The sequence below is a fragment of the Hipposideros armiger genome, unplaced genomic scaffold (assembly GCF_001890085.2).
Source record: "Hipposideros armiger isolate ML-2016 unplaced genomic scaffold, ASM189008v1 scaffold_244, whole genome shotgun sequence".
Taxonomy (NCBI): domain Eukaryota; kingdom Metazoa; phylum Chordata; class Mammalia; order Chiroptera; family Hipposideridae; genus Hipposideros; species Hipposideros armiger.
Window position 1 is genome coordinate 1,456,930 of NW_017731594.1, and position 12,545 is coordinate 1,469,474.

The following is a 12,545-nucleotide window of genomic DNA, read 5'->3' on the forward strand; positions in this document are numbered from 1 at the left end:
AAAGATTTAAACAAGATTTGATTCTTTTGTTTTGGAAGGTCTAATTCTCTCTAAGGTGAGTTATTTGAGCACCAGCAAGAGTTGAGTGAATTTCTGAGTGCCATTCCACAGCTGTCCACTAGAGAGGCAACAAGCCCTTTAATCTTGCTGGTTGACCCTTGGCACTAAACCCAAACCGGTACTCTGGTTTTAAGCAAGCATAACTCTTCTAAGAAAGATTTGTATATCACCTTAAAGAACTCAAGAGAAAGTATTACCGAAGTACCCTGCAGGCCTATTTCAAACTCTGTTTCTTCTATGGTCTCTCACAGTCAAGTTTGTCATAAAATTCCTTGAGATGAGTTGGGCTGTAAAACAATATACATACTCTGTGTATAAATATACAGATTATATAGCTGAAGCATGTAACATACTCTCTTCAGTCTTGAGAGAGATCTTCAATAACATTTTAACGTGTGTCTTTGAAGCAAGCAATGTGTGTATGTGAGGTGTGAGCAATTTGACATACATATGCTATTTTATCTTCCACAGCTTCCTAACATGCTGACCTAAGATGCTTCTCAGTAAAACCAGCATTTTCGTTTCAGAGAAAAGGGAGAGAAGGAGATATTGGGGAAAGGCACCAGGTCCTCTGGCCAAAGCGATTTCTCAGCTCAGTGGCCAACAGTGGGCCATAAACTGAGGTCCCCATTGTTTCTGGATCATAGGCAAGACTAGGCAACTCACAATTTCTAACCTCAGGCTCCATCTTGCTTTGACATACAGAGTCTGTGGCGTCTTTAGGTCTTCTGTCCCAGACCCAAGATACCCAATATCAATGCAGCCTTCCAACCCTCTAAGCTTCTGGGCTATCTTCAAATAAAATACTGCAAATCACACAGAGGCCCAGCTCCTCACCTCAGACCCTCAGGTAAACAGACCTCCTGTAAACCGGGATTCACCAGGGCTTTTGGGCAAACCCCAGTGTGACCTTAACTTATTATATCTGCAATGACCCTGTTTCCAAATCAAGTCACACTCTGAGGTTCTGGGGGGCCATAATTCAACCCATGACACAAGACAACAGGATTCCTGTCCTCAAACAATCCCCACTGTAATGATCGTGACTATTATCCTCAAGAATGGGCCAAACTTCTCTCAGCTCCTCTAGGTGTACACAGCCTGGCCACTAGGCCGGCCTGACACGATGTGTGTCCCCAGGGAGGGACATTCCAGTCTTGACGGGAGCACAGGAGGCCAGTCCTGGAAGGCTCTGGAAAAGCATGTGACCCCGCCCGGTTCCACCTGCCTGGACACATCCTACAGCCACCTGACTGTGACTTGTCCAAAACAGAGCTCAGCGTTTCCCCCTCAAACCTGATCCTTTTCCTGATTTCTTTTCTCATCCCAACAAAGATGAAGTTCTTGGACACCTCGGAGCTCCCTTTGGCTGTGCAGGTGAGACCTTGCGAGAAGCCACCAGGTGCCCACGGCCAGCTGGCTCTGCTGCACACGCCAAGTGCTTTACCACCCAGCCTCAGCTGTGTCTCAGGACATCCTGACATTGATAAAATGATCCTCCTTCACAGATAAGTCAGCACAACAACGATTACCCCAGACAGACGTGGCCCCAGCTCCCACGAAGCGTATTACCATCTAGCCCCGCACCCAGCGCAGAGTGAGCACTGGAACCCTCGGCCCTCTGGAGCCCACCTCTGCACTTGCACCCCGCCCCTGTCCCAGGTGTGACTACCCAGGCTCCAACAGCTCCATGAACTCCTTAGCAGAGGGAGCGTGTAGCAATAAATAACGTCACGAACCCCACCACCCCTGCACTTTCCTTGCCAGGCTCCTGTAGGCACTGCTGCTGCAGCCTTTTTTCCTCTCGTTGCTTTGCAGAAAGCCTGCAAGGGCTCCCCTAGCCTCCCTTTCCTTTAGCCGGTTGCCTTTTAACATCTGGCCTCTGGCTCTGTTTAGTCTTTTCCCCATAACACACTGTAAGCTCTTGCCACAGAGCCCTCCACACCCTGCCGTCACAGAGCATGCCACCTCCCACTCAGCCACTGCAGCCCCCAGTCCTACCCACGCAAGAGACACCTACCCCGTGACGATGCCTCAGATTTCCCCCTCCCCCACCCCACCCCCAGGTGAAAACATCCTCGCCCCATCCTAGGAGTCACATAGCACTTCATACCTCTGCCACACAAGTTTTTCTGTTTACTCTTCATTGTGAGCCTGTCCCCTAAAGAACATTTAAAACAAGGCCCTTGAAGACAGACAGAGCTGTGTTCGAATCCATACTTTGTCACTTACCGGTTGTGAAGCCCAGGTAGGTTGCTTAATTGTGAAAAGGGTGTGATGGCATCAGCCTCGAATCCTCGAAGAATGTCCTAAGGTTAGCTGTGTACGTCCCCAGGCGTGTGACACATAGGCAGGCAGTGCCTGTCCCCTTCCGGCCCCTTCCTTCCCCACCGCCACCCCCCTGTGCCTGCCCTCAGCCCCCACACACGAGTTCTAGAAGACCTTAGGCTAAGCATGCACACCTGGGGGTGGGGCCGGGCTCTTCCTGACATCCCAGAGGCCTATCAACTGGGAAAGGTACCAGGTGTCAGGCAGGAGGAGGTGGAGCCCAGAGGACATCCTCGGCCAGGCAAGAGAGCTCACGCCCCTCACTTCTGTCACTCTGCACTTCCTTCTACTTGTCCAGACCCACCTAAGGGTCTTCCCAGGAGGCAGGGCTGCTGGCCTCTGCCAGGTGGGGCCCGGCAGGGCAGTCTCCAACTGCCCCACAAGCTGAGGAAGCTCTACCTGGCAGCCACACAAATCAGCTTTTATGATTCCCTGGGCTGTTTCTTTGCCCTCCTTAAGCTGTTGGCAAAGCCTGCCTTCGCGGCTCCATCCGGGCCTCAGCTGTGCTGCGGTGGGAGCAGCAGGGCGGGGCTCTAGGCAGACAGCTGGGCGGGTTCGGGGCGCTCACCCTGCAGCATCACCTCCAGGCACCACCAGCCTGGGGCTCAGAGTTCCGCTTTATTAAAGGGACCCATGGTTTTCTTACAAGCAAAGCCATGCAATGGACGATGCAGGCGTGGATTACTTTGCCTGTGGATCAGAACCAACAGATAGAGGGAGGATCTGGACTAGGAAGCCGACTGAAAACACGAGCGGGTGGGGAGGGACAGAGGCAATGATGTTCTGAGAGAGTTCTGGTCCAGCATGAGTGCCTGTGCTAAGTGTCTGGGGCACGATGGAGCAACAACGTAACACACGGTCTAGCACAGGTGTCAGAGGATGAAGGCGGGGATGAGAGGAGGAAGAAGACTTAGATACAGAGATTTGATAGCGTCTCGGGGGTGGAGGGGGGCGATGGGGTGAGAGGCACCTCTGCAAGGCAGGGGATGTAAAGGAGTGGGCTCCCCAGAGGGGGTGCTTTGTGTCCAGGACCCCTCTGGGCACAGACCCACAGGGGCATCCGAAGTGGGCACAAGACCCCTGCGGTTGGGAACCCACCCCCAGGCTCTCACTGCAGCCAGGCAGGTTCATCTCTGTTTTATTTTTTTCAAAACAAAACTAAAAATCACCACTCAAAATATTTGAGGAGACTGCTCAATCACACTTGAAAGCTTTATGTAATTTGCAGCCAGAGCATCACAGACTGGTGGTCAGAGACGAGAGCTTCTGGCCTGGCTCAGACAGGCCCTGGCGGCCCGAGACACCTCGCCCACTGCGTCCCAGGAGCCTCCAGGACTGTTCTCTGTGCTGCAGTCCAGGCGGCAGCGGGCGGCCAGCCCGAGTCGGCTGAGGTTGTTGGGTCCAGAGACTAGAAGACATTTCAGTTCTCTGCGGGGCTTCTGATTAGACCGTCTGGCGCCTCCTTCCCCGTGAGAGGTCCAGAAACATCCACAAAGAAGGCAGGCCGGTCAGGGCCCAGGTGCTGACGCGGTCAGAATGACGAAAAGGCATCTGTGCCAGGAAGGGCTAATGTCCGCCCGTGCCCGTGGGGTGAGAGGGTAGAGAACCCCATTTGGTGTCATCATCGCTCATGCTTAATGTTGGCTTCGCTTCGCTCCAAGGTGACCCCGTTGCCATTGCGAGGACCTTCCTTCTTATTCCAGTCCTTTTCGACGTAAAACTCGGCTAGCACAGGGCAGTGTTCAGAAGCTACCCCGCCCCAGGACCAGTTATCCGGAATCCAAGGATTCGTGAGGCCTTCTCTCACGACGGCACAGTGACCTGAAGGGCGAGGGAAAGGAGACCCACAAATCAGGAAGGGGAGGTAGGTGGGGTCATAGGCTGGCAGGTGGAGACCAACTGTGCAGGTGGGCAGGGCTGGGTTCCCTGACAATGCCCCCGCCTCAGCTCTCTGGCTGGCCATGCACTGGAGACGTCTCGGGCAATCTGATCCTCTGGACATTGAGGGTTTACCATTTAGGCACTGAAGCTACGAGTCCGGCTGCCTGCCCATTCACACACCCATCAGCATGGCTGACCTCCTCCTCACTCTATACCCCTTCTAATCTGACCAGCAAGAGTACGTGACATGGAGACAAATGCCCCCAAAGATGTTTAAAGCGAAGGTCCTATTTCACAAAGCAAAGACAATAAGGGTGGTGGTGAGGGGACAGGGAATCAGTTCTATAAGAAGGGTAAAAAAGGGAACGTTACAGAGGTTTATGAGGAAGTAAAGCTATTTAACAAATAAAGATTTAGAAGTATAGGAAGCGGGAGGAACATCTGGAAAACAATGACAGAAATAGTTACAAAAGCCCGTGCAGAGCTCAGAAAGCGCTGCTGTGACCCAGTGAGGAGGCAGCTCGCGGTCGGTGTATGGTACTGAGGCCTGGCTCTGGCTTGAGCTGTGGCCTGCCCAGGTGACTGCTCCTGACGGTGGGAACTCCTTGCACCTCCGTTTCTACAAAGGAACAGCACGGGGACCAGTGCAGTGATTCGTAACTTCCTTCCGGCCCTGTGTCCCAGGCTCTCCAGATGTCTTGGTGAAAAATTGCTTCCTGCCAGACCTCATGGCAGCCCGGGCCAACTGGTGGGCCTCGGTCTGGCCAGCAGTGCACTTCCACAAATGGCATCTCACCAAGTTTCAGGATTGTCACTTCCCTCATCCTTCGGAGGCTCCCACACCACAGCCCAACAGGAAACCAGACTCCAGGCCTAGAAATTCTAGTCCTAAGGACCTCCGCCCTGTGGGCCCCCAGAACTGGTACTTTTTAAATTTGTAAATGTCCTCAGAAGTATAATAGGTAGCCACTGGTGTTTAGAAAGCTTCCAGGCAGGTTTGAGAGCCGCTGTTCTTGTCTTCCAGCAAAAGACCCTACTGTCCTTCCATATTTGCGACTAACTGTTTTCTGACCCAAAGCAGTAGTCTCAGCAGATTACTGGTTTGGGAGTGGCGGCTGCTTTTCAGTGCTGAGATTACCCACCACACCCTGGTCCTTGTGGGGTCCTGTCTAAAGTACTTCTCCCATCCTATTGTGACACTATGTGACATGTCTGCTCATCCCCAACTGCTGCTCCTCAGGGCACTGCGTGTCGGTAAACCCCAGGCCACAGCACAGTGCCTGAAGGTGACAGAGCTCAAGGAATGTTTGCTGAGTGACTAAGGGTCCTTAAAATTAGGGTAAGTTATCAGCTCATCTCTAAATAGGGTCTCTGCTAGCCCATACCAGGTCTGCCTGGGACACGCTCGGTGGACCCTTGTTGTAGACCAGTGAGCAGCTTCTAATTATTTCTCACACCCACCTTCCTTCTAAAAGTGGCTCAGTTTGAATGATAATTACATAGTCACCTAAAGGATAACCCTACAAACGCCCACAGAGGAGGTAAGATAACTCCTGACTCCTGTTCAGCCTCCATAATCCAGAACTGTCAGTTCACACAAGTTTCAGGAGAAAGAAGCAACCAGCGGTTTCTGCCTTACCTGTGAAAACCTTCTTCAGGCTTTTACTGATCCAGATATTGTCCAGAGACTTGGAGCCTTGAGGGTTCTTGGTGCTGATGTTGGTGAAGGTGTGTGCAGAGACCAGGTGGAGGAATTTTTCTTTCCTCAGGATGTCATAGTCACTGCTGTCTGGCCCCTGGCCAAAATCCCCTAAAACAACCACGTCTTTTTCTCCTGAAAGTGGAAGAAAGCAAATCAGGGATGGGAGAGGCGGTGGGAAGTACACCCACTGCTGACCGCAGCCCGTGCATGTGGGTTGCGACTCTCTGATTTGACTCCCCAGAGTTAGGACTGCGGTGTGGTTCTCATTCTCCCAATTTTTCCAAATTCCTTGTGCAAAAAATCCCCAAACCTTTAAGAGTAGGTGAGTAGAAGACAGAAATAGGGGGCAGTGTGATGCAGGGAGCACCCCTATTCTAGCTCATGTGTTCCAAATCTCACAGCAGAAAGAGGCCTAAGGGTCTCGTTCAGAGAGTTAACAGAAGCTCAACAAAGATTTACCGAGCACAGAGGAAAGACCACGTGAAGACAAAGGGAGAAGGTGGCCATCTACAAGCCAAGGAGAGAGGCCTCAAAGGAAACCAACCCTGCTGACACCTTGATTTTGGATTTCCAGCCTCCAGAACTGTGGGGAAATAGCTTTCTGTGGTGTAAACCACCCAGTGTGTGGTGTTTTATTATGGCAGCCCTAGCAGGGTAATACAGGGCCAAAGTGGAAAGCCTTTCTCCTTAAAATATATTCAACATGTCTCCCATGGTTTGATTCACACTAGTAAGTGAGATAGCAATCCTAGTTAGTCCCAAGTGAGCAGACATTCTGAAAAGACAGTGGACCCCAGCTGAGCTCTGAGGGATTTCCATCAACGGCTCAGCCGTCACTTCGTGTCTCGAGGTTCCCTTCAGGGAGCCATGCTATCACAGGGAACGGCGCTTCTGTTGAATCGCAAGGGATGCTTTAAGGAAAGCAGTTCACAAATGAGAGCCAAATCTATCTGAGACACTCAGCAAATCTTTTCCCTTGATGAAAATATGTTTCAGTCATAATGGCAAAAGGGAGAAATCTAAAGTGAAATGACACAAGCCACCAGCAGAGGGCACACGTGCACTGCAGATGACCCTCCTCTAGGGGGCGTGATGGGATGGAAGCCTTTTCTGCAGCTCCATTGTGTGCCAACAGGGAGGTACCCCACAGGGTAGATGGGGACAACCTTGTTACCCAAAGCAGAGTGAGCCTAAGCTCTCTTGAGAAATCACTGCCAGCTTCCAACAGGAAAGCTGAGGTGAGACTAATACTAATTATAACTCATACCTGGGCAGTGTTAATGGCCATCCATTGAACCCTCTCTGTGCGCCAGGCCCGCTCTGCTGAGGCACCAAGAGGTTGACGGGCTCACCCAAAGTCACTGAGCCAGCCCTCAAGTCCAGGGCTCTTAACATAGAACTAGAATGGAAGAGTCACGAGGACATGGGCGGCTGTTCATCAAAAAATCCCAGGCGCCTGGAACAGTGCCTGCTGCATGGCAGACACTCGATAAACACGTGCGGACGAAATGGGTGAAGGAGGCCTGAGGCAAACCTCAGAACTAAGGTGCAATTTGTTTTTGAAAGAAAAGGAGAGGAAGATGGTACATTTATTGACTGCCAAGGAAAACTGAAGGTTATAAAAGACGGAGGCAGGAGGTTCACTAGAATGAGAGATTTTCATTGGAACATAGATCTGGAGAAGATTAGGCTGAAAAGGACAATTCTGAAACCAGGAGAGATGCTGGTTGTCCAGGGTTAATAAGCCCAGATCCGTATAACTTCAGGAATGAAAATAACATCATTTTTTTATTTATGCAATAAATAGCTCTTTTTGAACAGGATTCTTACAACTCATCTTTTGGTTGAGTTGGTGTTGGCGATACCATCAAGACAGTTCTTATCTCTGAGAATCTCAGATGTGCAGAGGCCTAAATTCTCCCAGAAAGTATCCCCCTGGTTTGGGTTCATTAGTTTTTCCCTTAGTTTTTAGAAGTGAAGGAAGAATGCTTGGGGCCGATTTCCTAGAGTCCCTAGATTTATAAAATGTTAGTGACAATAACAGGAGCTGGTCCCCACCGAGGGATGGTCCTACGCAGATGTCAAGCGTTACTATGTGCCCTGCATCACTCCTGCAGAGCAAGCCCCAAGGGGTCTCAGAAGAGAAAATTCCATCAGCCTAGCAAACCACCCACTAACGTCAACCTGGACTCCCATTCCAGACAAAGGCAGAAAAGCCCCAAGTTTGCTAATCAAATCGGTTCTGTTTGCTCTGATGGAAGCCCGTGGAATACAGGTTTAGTCTTTGTTTCAGCTGAACTGCCTACGCCAATCGATTTACCCTACTGCACCCTGGGCAGACTGGAGCACTTGTTGAATCCTCGTGTCTGTTGCGCCAACAGTTAACAATGAAGATTCCAGTTACACACAGGGGGGTGCAGGCAACACGAGTCACTGTCCATACCTGGACATGTCAAGGCCAAGCCAAGCTGTGCGTCAATAGTCCCTTGGTGACTTGGAACACTAACCTGGCCAGACTTTCTGACGAAAACCTGACCACTCCCTTGATATAGGTATCAGGAAAAAAAAAAAAACAGTGAGTGCCTAACGTTATCAGAGAAGATATGAGCTGGCATCTTCCTTCTCTGCTATCCATGTAAGGGTAAGGAAAAACTTGAGATTGAGGACAGTTGAAATGGCCACAGATTTTCAAAGCTATCAAGTCATCCTTTTTAATAGGTGAGACACTAACTGTAGGTGAACAATTTCCCACATAGCTGTTCCTTTTTTAGCTCAAAGACTCATAATTTAAGTAGAACACTGGTCACAGCACATCCTGGTTCAAAATGTAAGTGGCAGATCAATATTCATAACAGTGAACAGATGGAAACAACACAAGTGTCCATCGGCCAATAGATAAGCAAACTGTGGTGTGTATGTGTGTGTACACAATGGAATAGTGCTTGGTCTTAAAAAGAAGACAGTTCTGACACATGCTACAACACAGAGAAAATGGGAATACATTAGGCTAAATGAAATAAGCCAGACACAAAAGCACAGCTACTTCAAGATTCCACGTATATGAGCTACACTGAGTAGTCCAATCCATACAGACAGGAGGTGGAATGCCGGTTGCTGGGGACTCGGGGTAGTGGTGGTGGGAGGAATGGGAGGTAGTGTTGAAGGGGTGCAGGGTTTCAGTTTGGGACGATGGAGATGGATGGTGGTGATGGTTGTAAACAATGTGAATGTGCTCAGGGCCGCTGCACTGCACATGTAAGAATGGTCAAGATACTGAATTCTATGTTATGTATATTTTACTACAAAAAAAAACCACTTTAAATGTAAACTTTAACTGTAGCGTGATAAAACTATTTTTGAAGCCAAATCTTCATGAATCACCCATTGTGAGGGACCAATTTAACAAGGAAAAGGCTTTAGAAAGCTAGAGAATATTGGTCAAAACTCAAAAATATGGCAGAGAATTCCAGAACCCTCACCAAGAGGAGATCCGTGCTCTGAAAAAACACACCACATTAAAAACACCCGTCTTTACAGCTGCGCCCACTTTTCCTTCTGATAAACCACACACAGAAACACTTGTGTGTTGTTGGGGGCAGAGCCTGGGAAACAGAGAGGCCCCCTTCCTTCTGAACATTTTTAATGTTCTCAATCCCTCTGGTAGTTTTGGAATCGACTCATGTCTGCCAAGCACCTACTAAGTGCTTGGTCCTTCCACAGACAGTTACCGAGCCCCCAGGCTCCCCTGTAAGGTTAGCACTGTTCCCCATCACATGGGGCTTGGAGGGCTTGCCTGAGGTTCTACAGCTGCTGAAGCAGCTGAGGTGAAAACCCAGCTTCCTGGAGAGCTTCTGGGCTCTTCCGCGCCATCCGTACCCCACCAGGGAGAAGAACTCAGCGTACTGCCAGTCAGGACTTTCCCACTCCCCTTGTCACCAACTGTCTCTCTTGTAAGAATAGCAAGTGCAAATCTGCAGGTGGCACCACCACAGTGGCACACATGAGGCAGCTGAACTCAGGATGAGTCACAGGGGAGGGCGTCATCATTTATTTTTTTCCCCTTAATCGATTCTGCCAAAGAGCACAAAGCCGATACTGCGGAACGTGCGTGCCAGGTCCACAGAGACAAAGATGTCGCCATGCATAGGGGCGGCCAAGCTGCAGGGGATGCTGGGGGTGTGCCCGCCTCCTGTGCCCTCACTGCGCATTGCTGCCCACAGCACGGCCAGCCTAAGGGATCAGGGAGACCCTGGGAAGAGGCCACCCCCTGCCTGCCCTGCAGGAGTGGGAGCTGCGGGCCCAGCCACGGAGAAAGACAATTTCCTACCTTTCAGCGTTTCCTGCAAGGTCTGTGCGAAGCTGGCCAGGCGGTGGCTGTCACTGTGATTCTTGCTTGGATTCTCACCCCCGGGGAGGCTCAGGGTTGCCAGGTGAAGGTTAACAAGGGTCAAGTCATTACTTCCTACCTGGATGCGAGGAAACAAAGCAACAGGGATGGACTTAGAGGCTATTTCCTGTATCCGTCAGCGCCCACTCATGAATAGCCCCATACACAATGGTGCCGACAGTAAACACGCACAAGCCTGGCTCCCACCCAGGACACAATGCACGGCGGTCCACTGTAAGCTTTGTCCCAGGCACCTGTGGGACTGAGACCTATCTTGTTTTATCAGTTCACCCCCCTACATGGCACCCCTACTCCTCCTTATGGCCCGGAAAACAGCACATCTGGGAATGTCAGGGGTTTTTTTTGTTTTTTTTTTGTTAGGTTTTTTTTTTTCCTTCTAAGCAACTATAAAGGAGGATGAGGTGGTCTGGCGGTTAACAAACACCTGGCGCTCTTACCTGTAGGGCCAGCCTGCATCCCCCAGCTGGGACACTGTGCTGGGACCTGCCTCCTGCTCCCCCACACCCCACATCCCACACACGCTCTCTGCATTCTTTTCTCTCTGGAGATACGACCTGATGTTCACTTTCACTTGATTTCAAACATGTCAAGAACCAGAGCTGGCCGAACGCTGGCAGCACAGGCTCTTCCCAGTCCTGCGTCCCCTGCCTAGTCCTGAGTCCCCAGGCAGAGCCGTGGGTACAGACACGCAACCTGAAGACAGATCTGGTGTCCTGAGCACCGTAGCCTTGCTCAGCTGCTCGGGGTTTAGATATCCTGCTTTCAGTTTGTCATGGCAACAAACACTAAACACTGCCGGAAGGGGGGTGCTGCAGGGGGAGTCCCCGGGAAGTGGTGGCTGCCCGTTGTGTCTTACAGATGTGACCCCAATTTGCCACCACCACCACCACCCAGCCCAGAGAGCTGCAGCTGGGGTTCTGACCGCAGGGAAACCCCGCCTGGAGAGAGAAGCCACATCTCTGTCCTGTATCATCTGTCTGGCCATCAGTGTGACATGAAGAGGCTGACAGCCTGTCTGGGGGGTTGCTTTATTTAGAGGATTTGGGCCAATCATTCGTGACAGGAGAGCATTTCTTCGTTGGCCATTAAAAACAGCCTGCCACGCCAGTAGAGCCACTTCACATAAAAAAGGGACCCAAGTGTCGTTAGGTTTTAAAGATGATACCTGGCTGGTTTCTACATCAGTACCACAAGTGCCGCCGCCAGACACCCCCAGCATGTGTGAGCGCATGGAATCCCAGCAGCTCTACAGCTATAGGTGTGAAGGGGACATGAGCTGGAGCAAGACCCCAATCAGGGCCAACACAGCCCCCCACCCACGGACAGCCCAGGCCCGTGCTGCCACAGAGAGAGGCTGCTGGGTTGGGGCAGCTCTCAGGCTCCAGCTCTGCTCTGGCGCACACAGAGCGGGGTGTCCTAAATGCCCGGCAGCTGGCTTGCTGGGCTCTGTGGCAAGAGACCACTCTGGCCCCGCCCCGTGATGTCACAGGTTAAGTGCCGCGCAATCAGGTCAATTGATTGCCGACTTGGTGATCTGTTCTGGCTGCTGGCCTCTCCTCCCTCCTGCTGCCTCGGGGTCTGACTGGCGGCTCTTCATTAACACTTCCCAGGGGCGTCCAGGAATCGGGGAGACGGCTCAGCTCAGTCGGCTTACTGCTCATGACTCTGGTGACACACAGACTTGCATGTGCGTGAGGGCTCTTCCGGAGATGGAGTTATGGGGCTGGTCCCACTGCCCAGAGGCTCCTCCTGACCCCCCTTCCAAACCCAAATGACCCCTGGTGGGTCCCACTTCCTCTCACCAGGGAGAAGGGGGACCTCAGAGCTGCCCACGCGCCAATGCTTCCCGAATGCCGGACCCCATAAACCAGTGTCAGCAAAGCTGAAGGAGCACTCGAGGGGCTTTGGAAAAACAGACAGTCCTGGACCCCGTCCCAAAAGGTCTGGGTGTGCAGTCCAGGATCCCTGATTTTAAGAAAATCTCCCCTAGGTGATTTTGACGTATGTCAGGGTTGGGAGCCAGCCACCTGATCTCCTTCCTGCCCGGATGGAGCCCGAGCCCCCCCCCCCCCAAGGCAAACAGGCTTCTCTGGCTCCCAGCATAAAAAGGGGCTTTCTTTTTTTTTCCTTTTTAGAAGGAGTGGACCTTCCCGGTGACATGGAGTG

The 12,545-nt window shown here is 51.5% G+C and overlaps 1 protein-coding gene across 1 annotated transcript in view; it reads right to left on the reverse strand.

The window, feature by feature from the left end:
• Positions 1-3,520: 3,520 nt before the first annotated feature.
• Positions 3,521-12,545, reverse strand: part of LOC109389813 (endonuclease/exonuclease/phosphatase family domain-containing protein 1-like) — a 10,163-nt gene continuing 1,138 nt past the window's right edge. Inside the window, exons 2-5 of the mRNA XM_019655699.1 lie at positions 10,817-11,135; positions 10,299-10,437; positions 5,909-6,103; positions 3,521-4,209 (exon numbers count right to left, since the gene is read on the reverse strand). Of these exons, the coding sequence (XP_019511244.1) occupies positions 4,010-4,209; positions 5,909-6,103; positions 10,299-10,437; positions 10,817-11,135 (853 nt within the window). The 3' untranslated portion in view covers positions 3,521-4,009. The remainder of the gene's footprint in view (positions 4,210-5,908; positions 6,104-10,298; positions 10,438-10,816; positions 11,136-12,545) is intronic.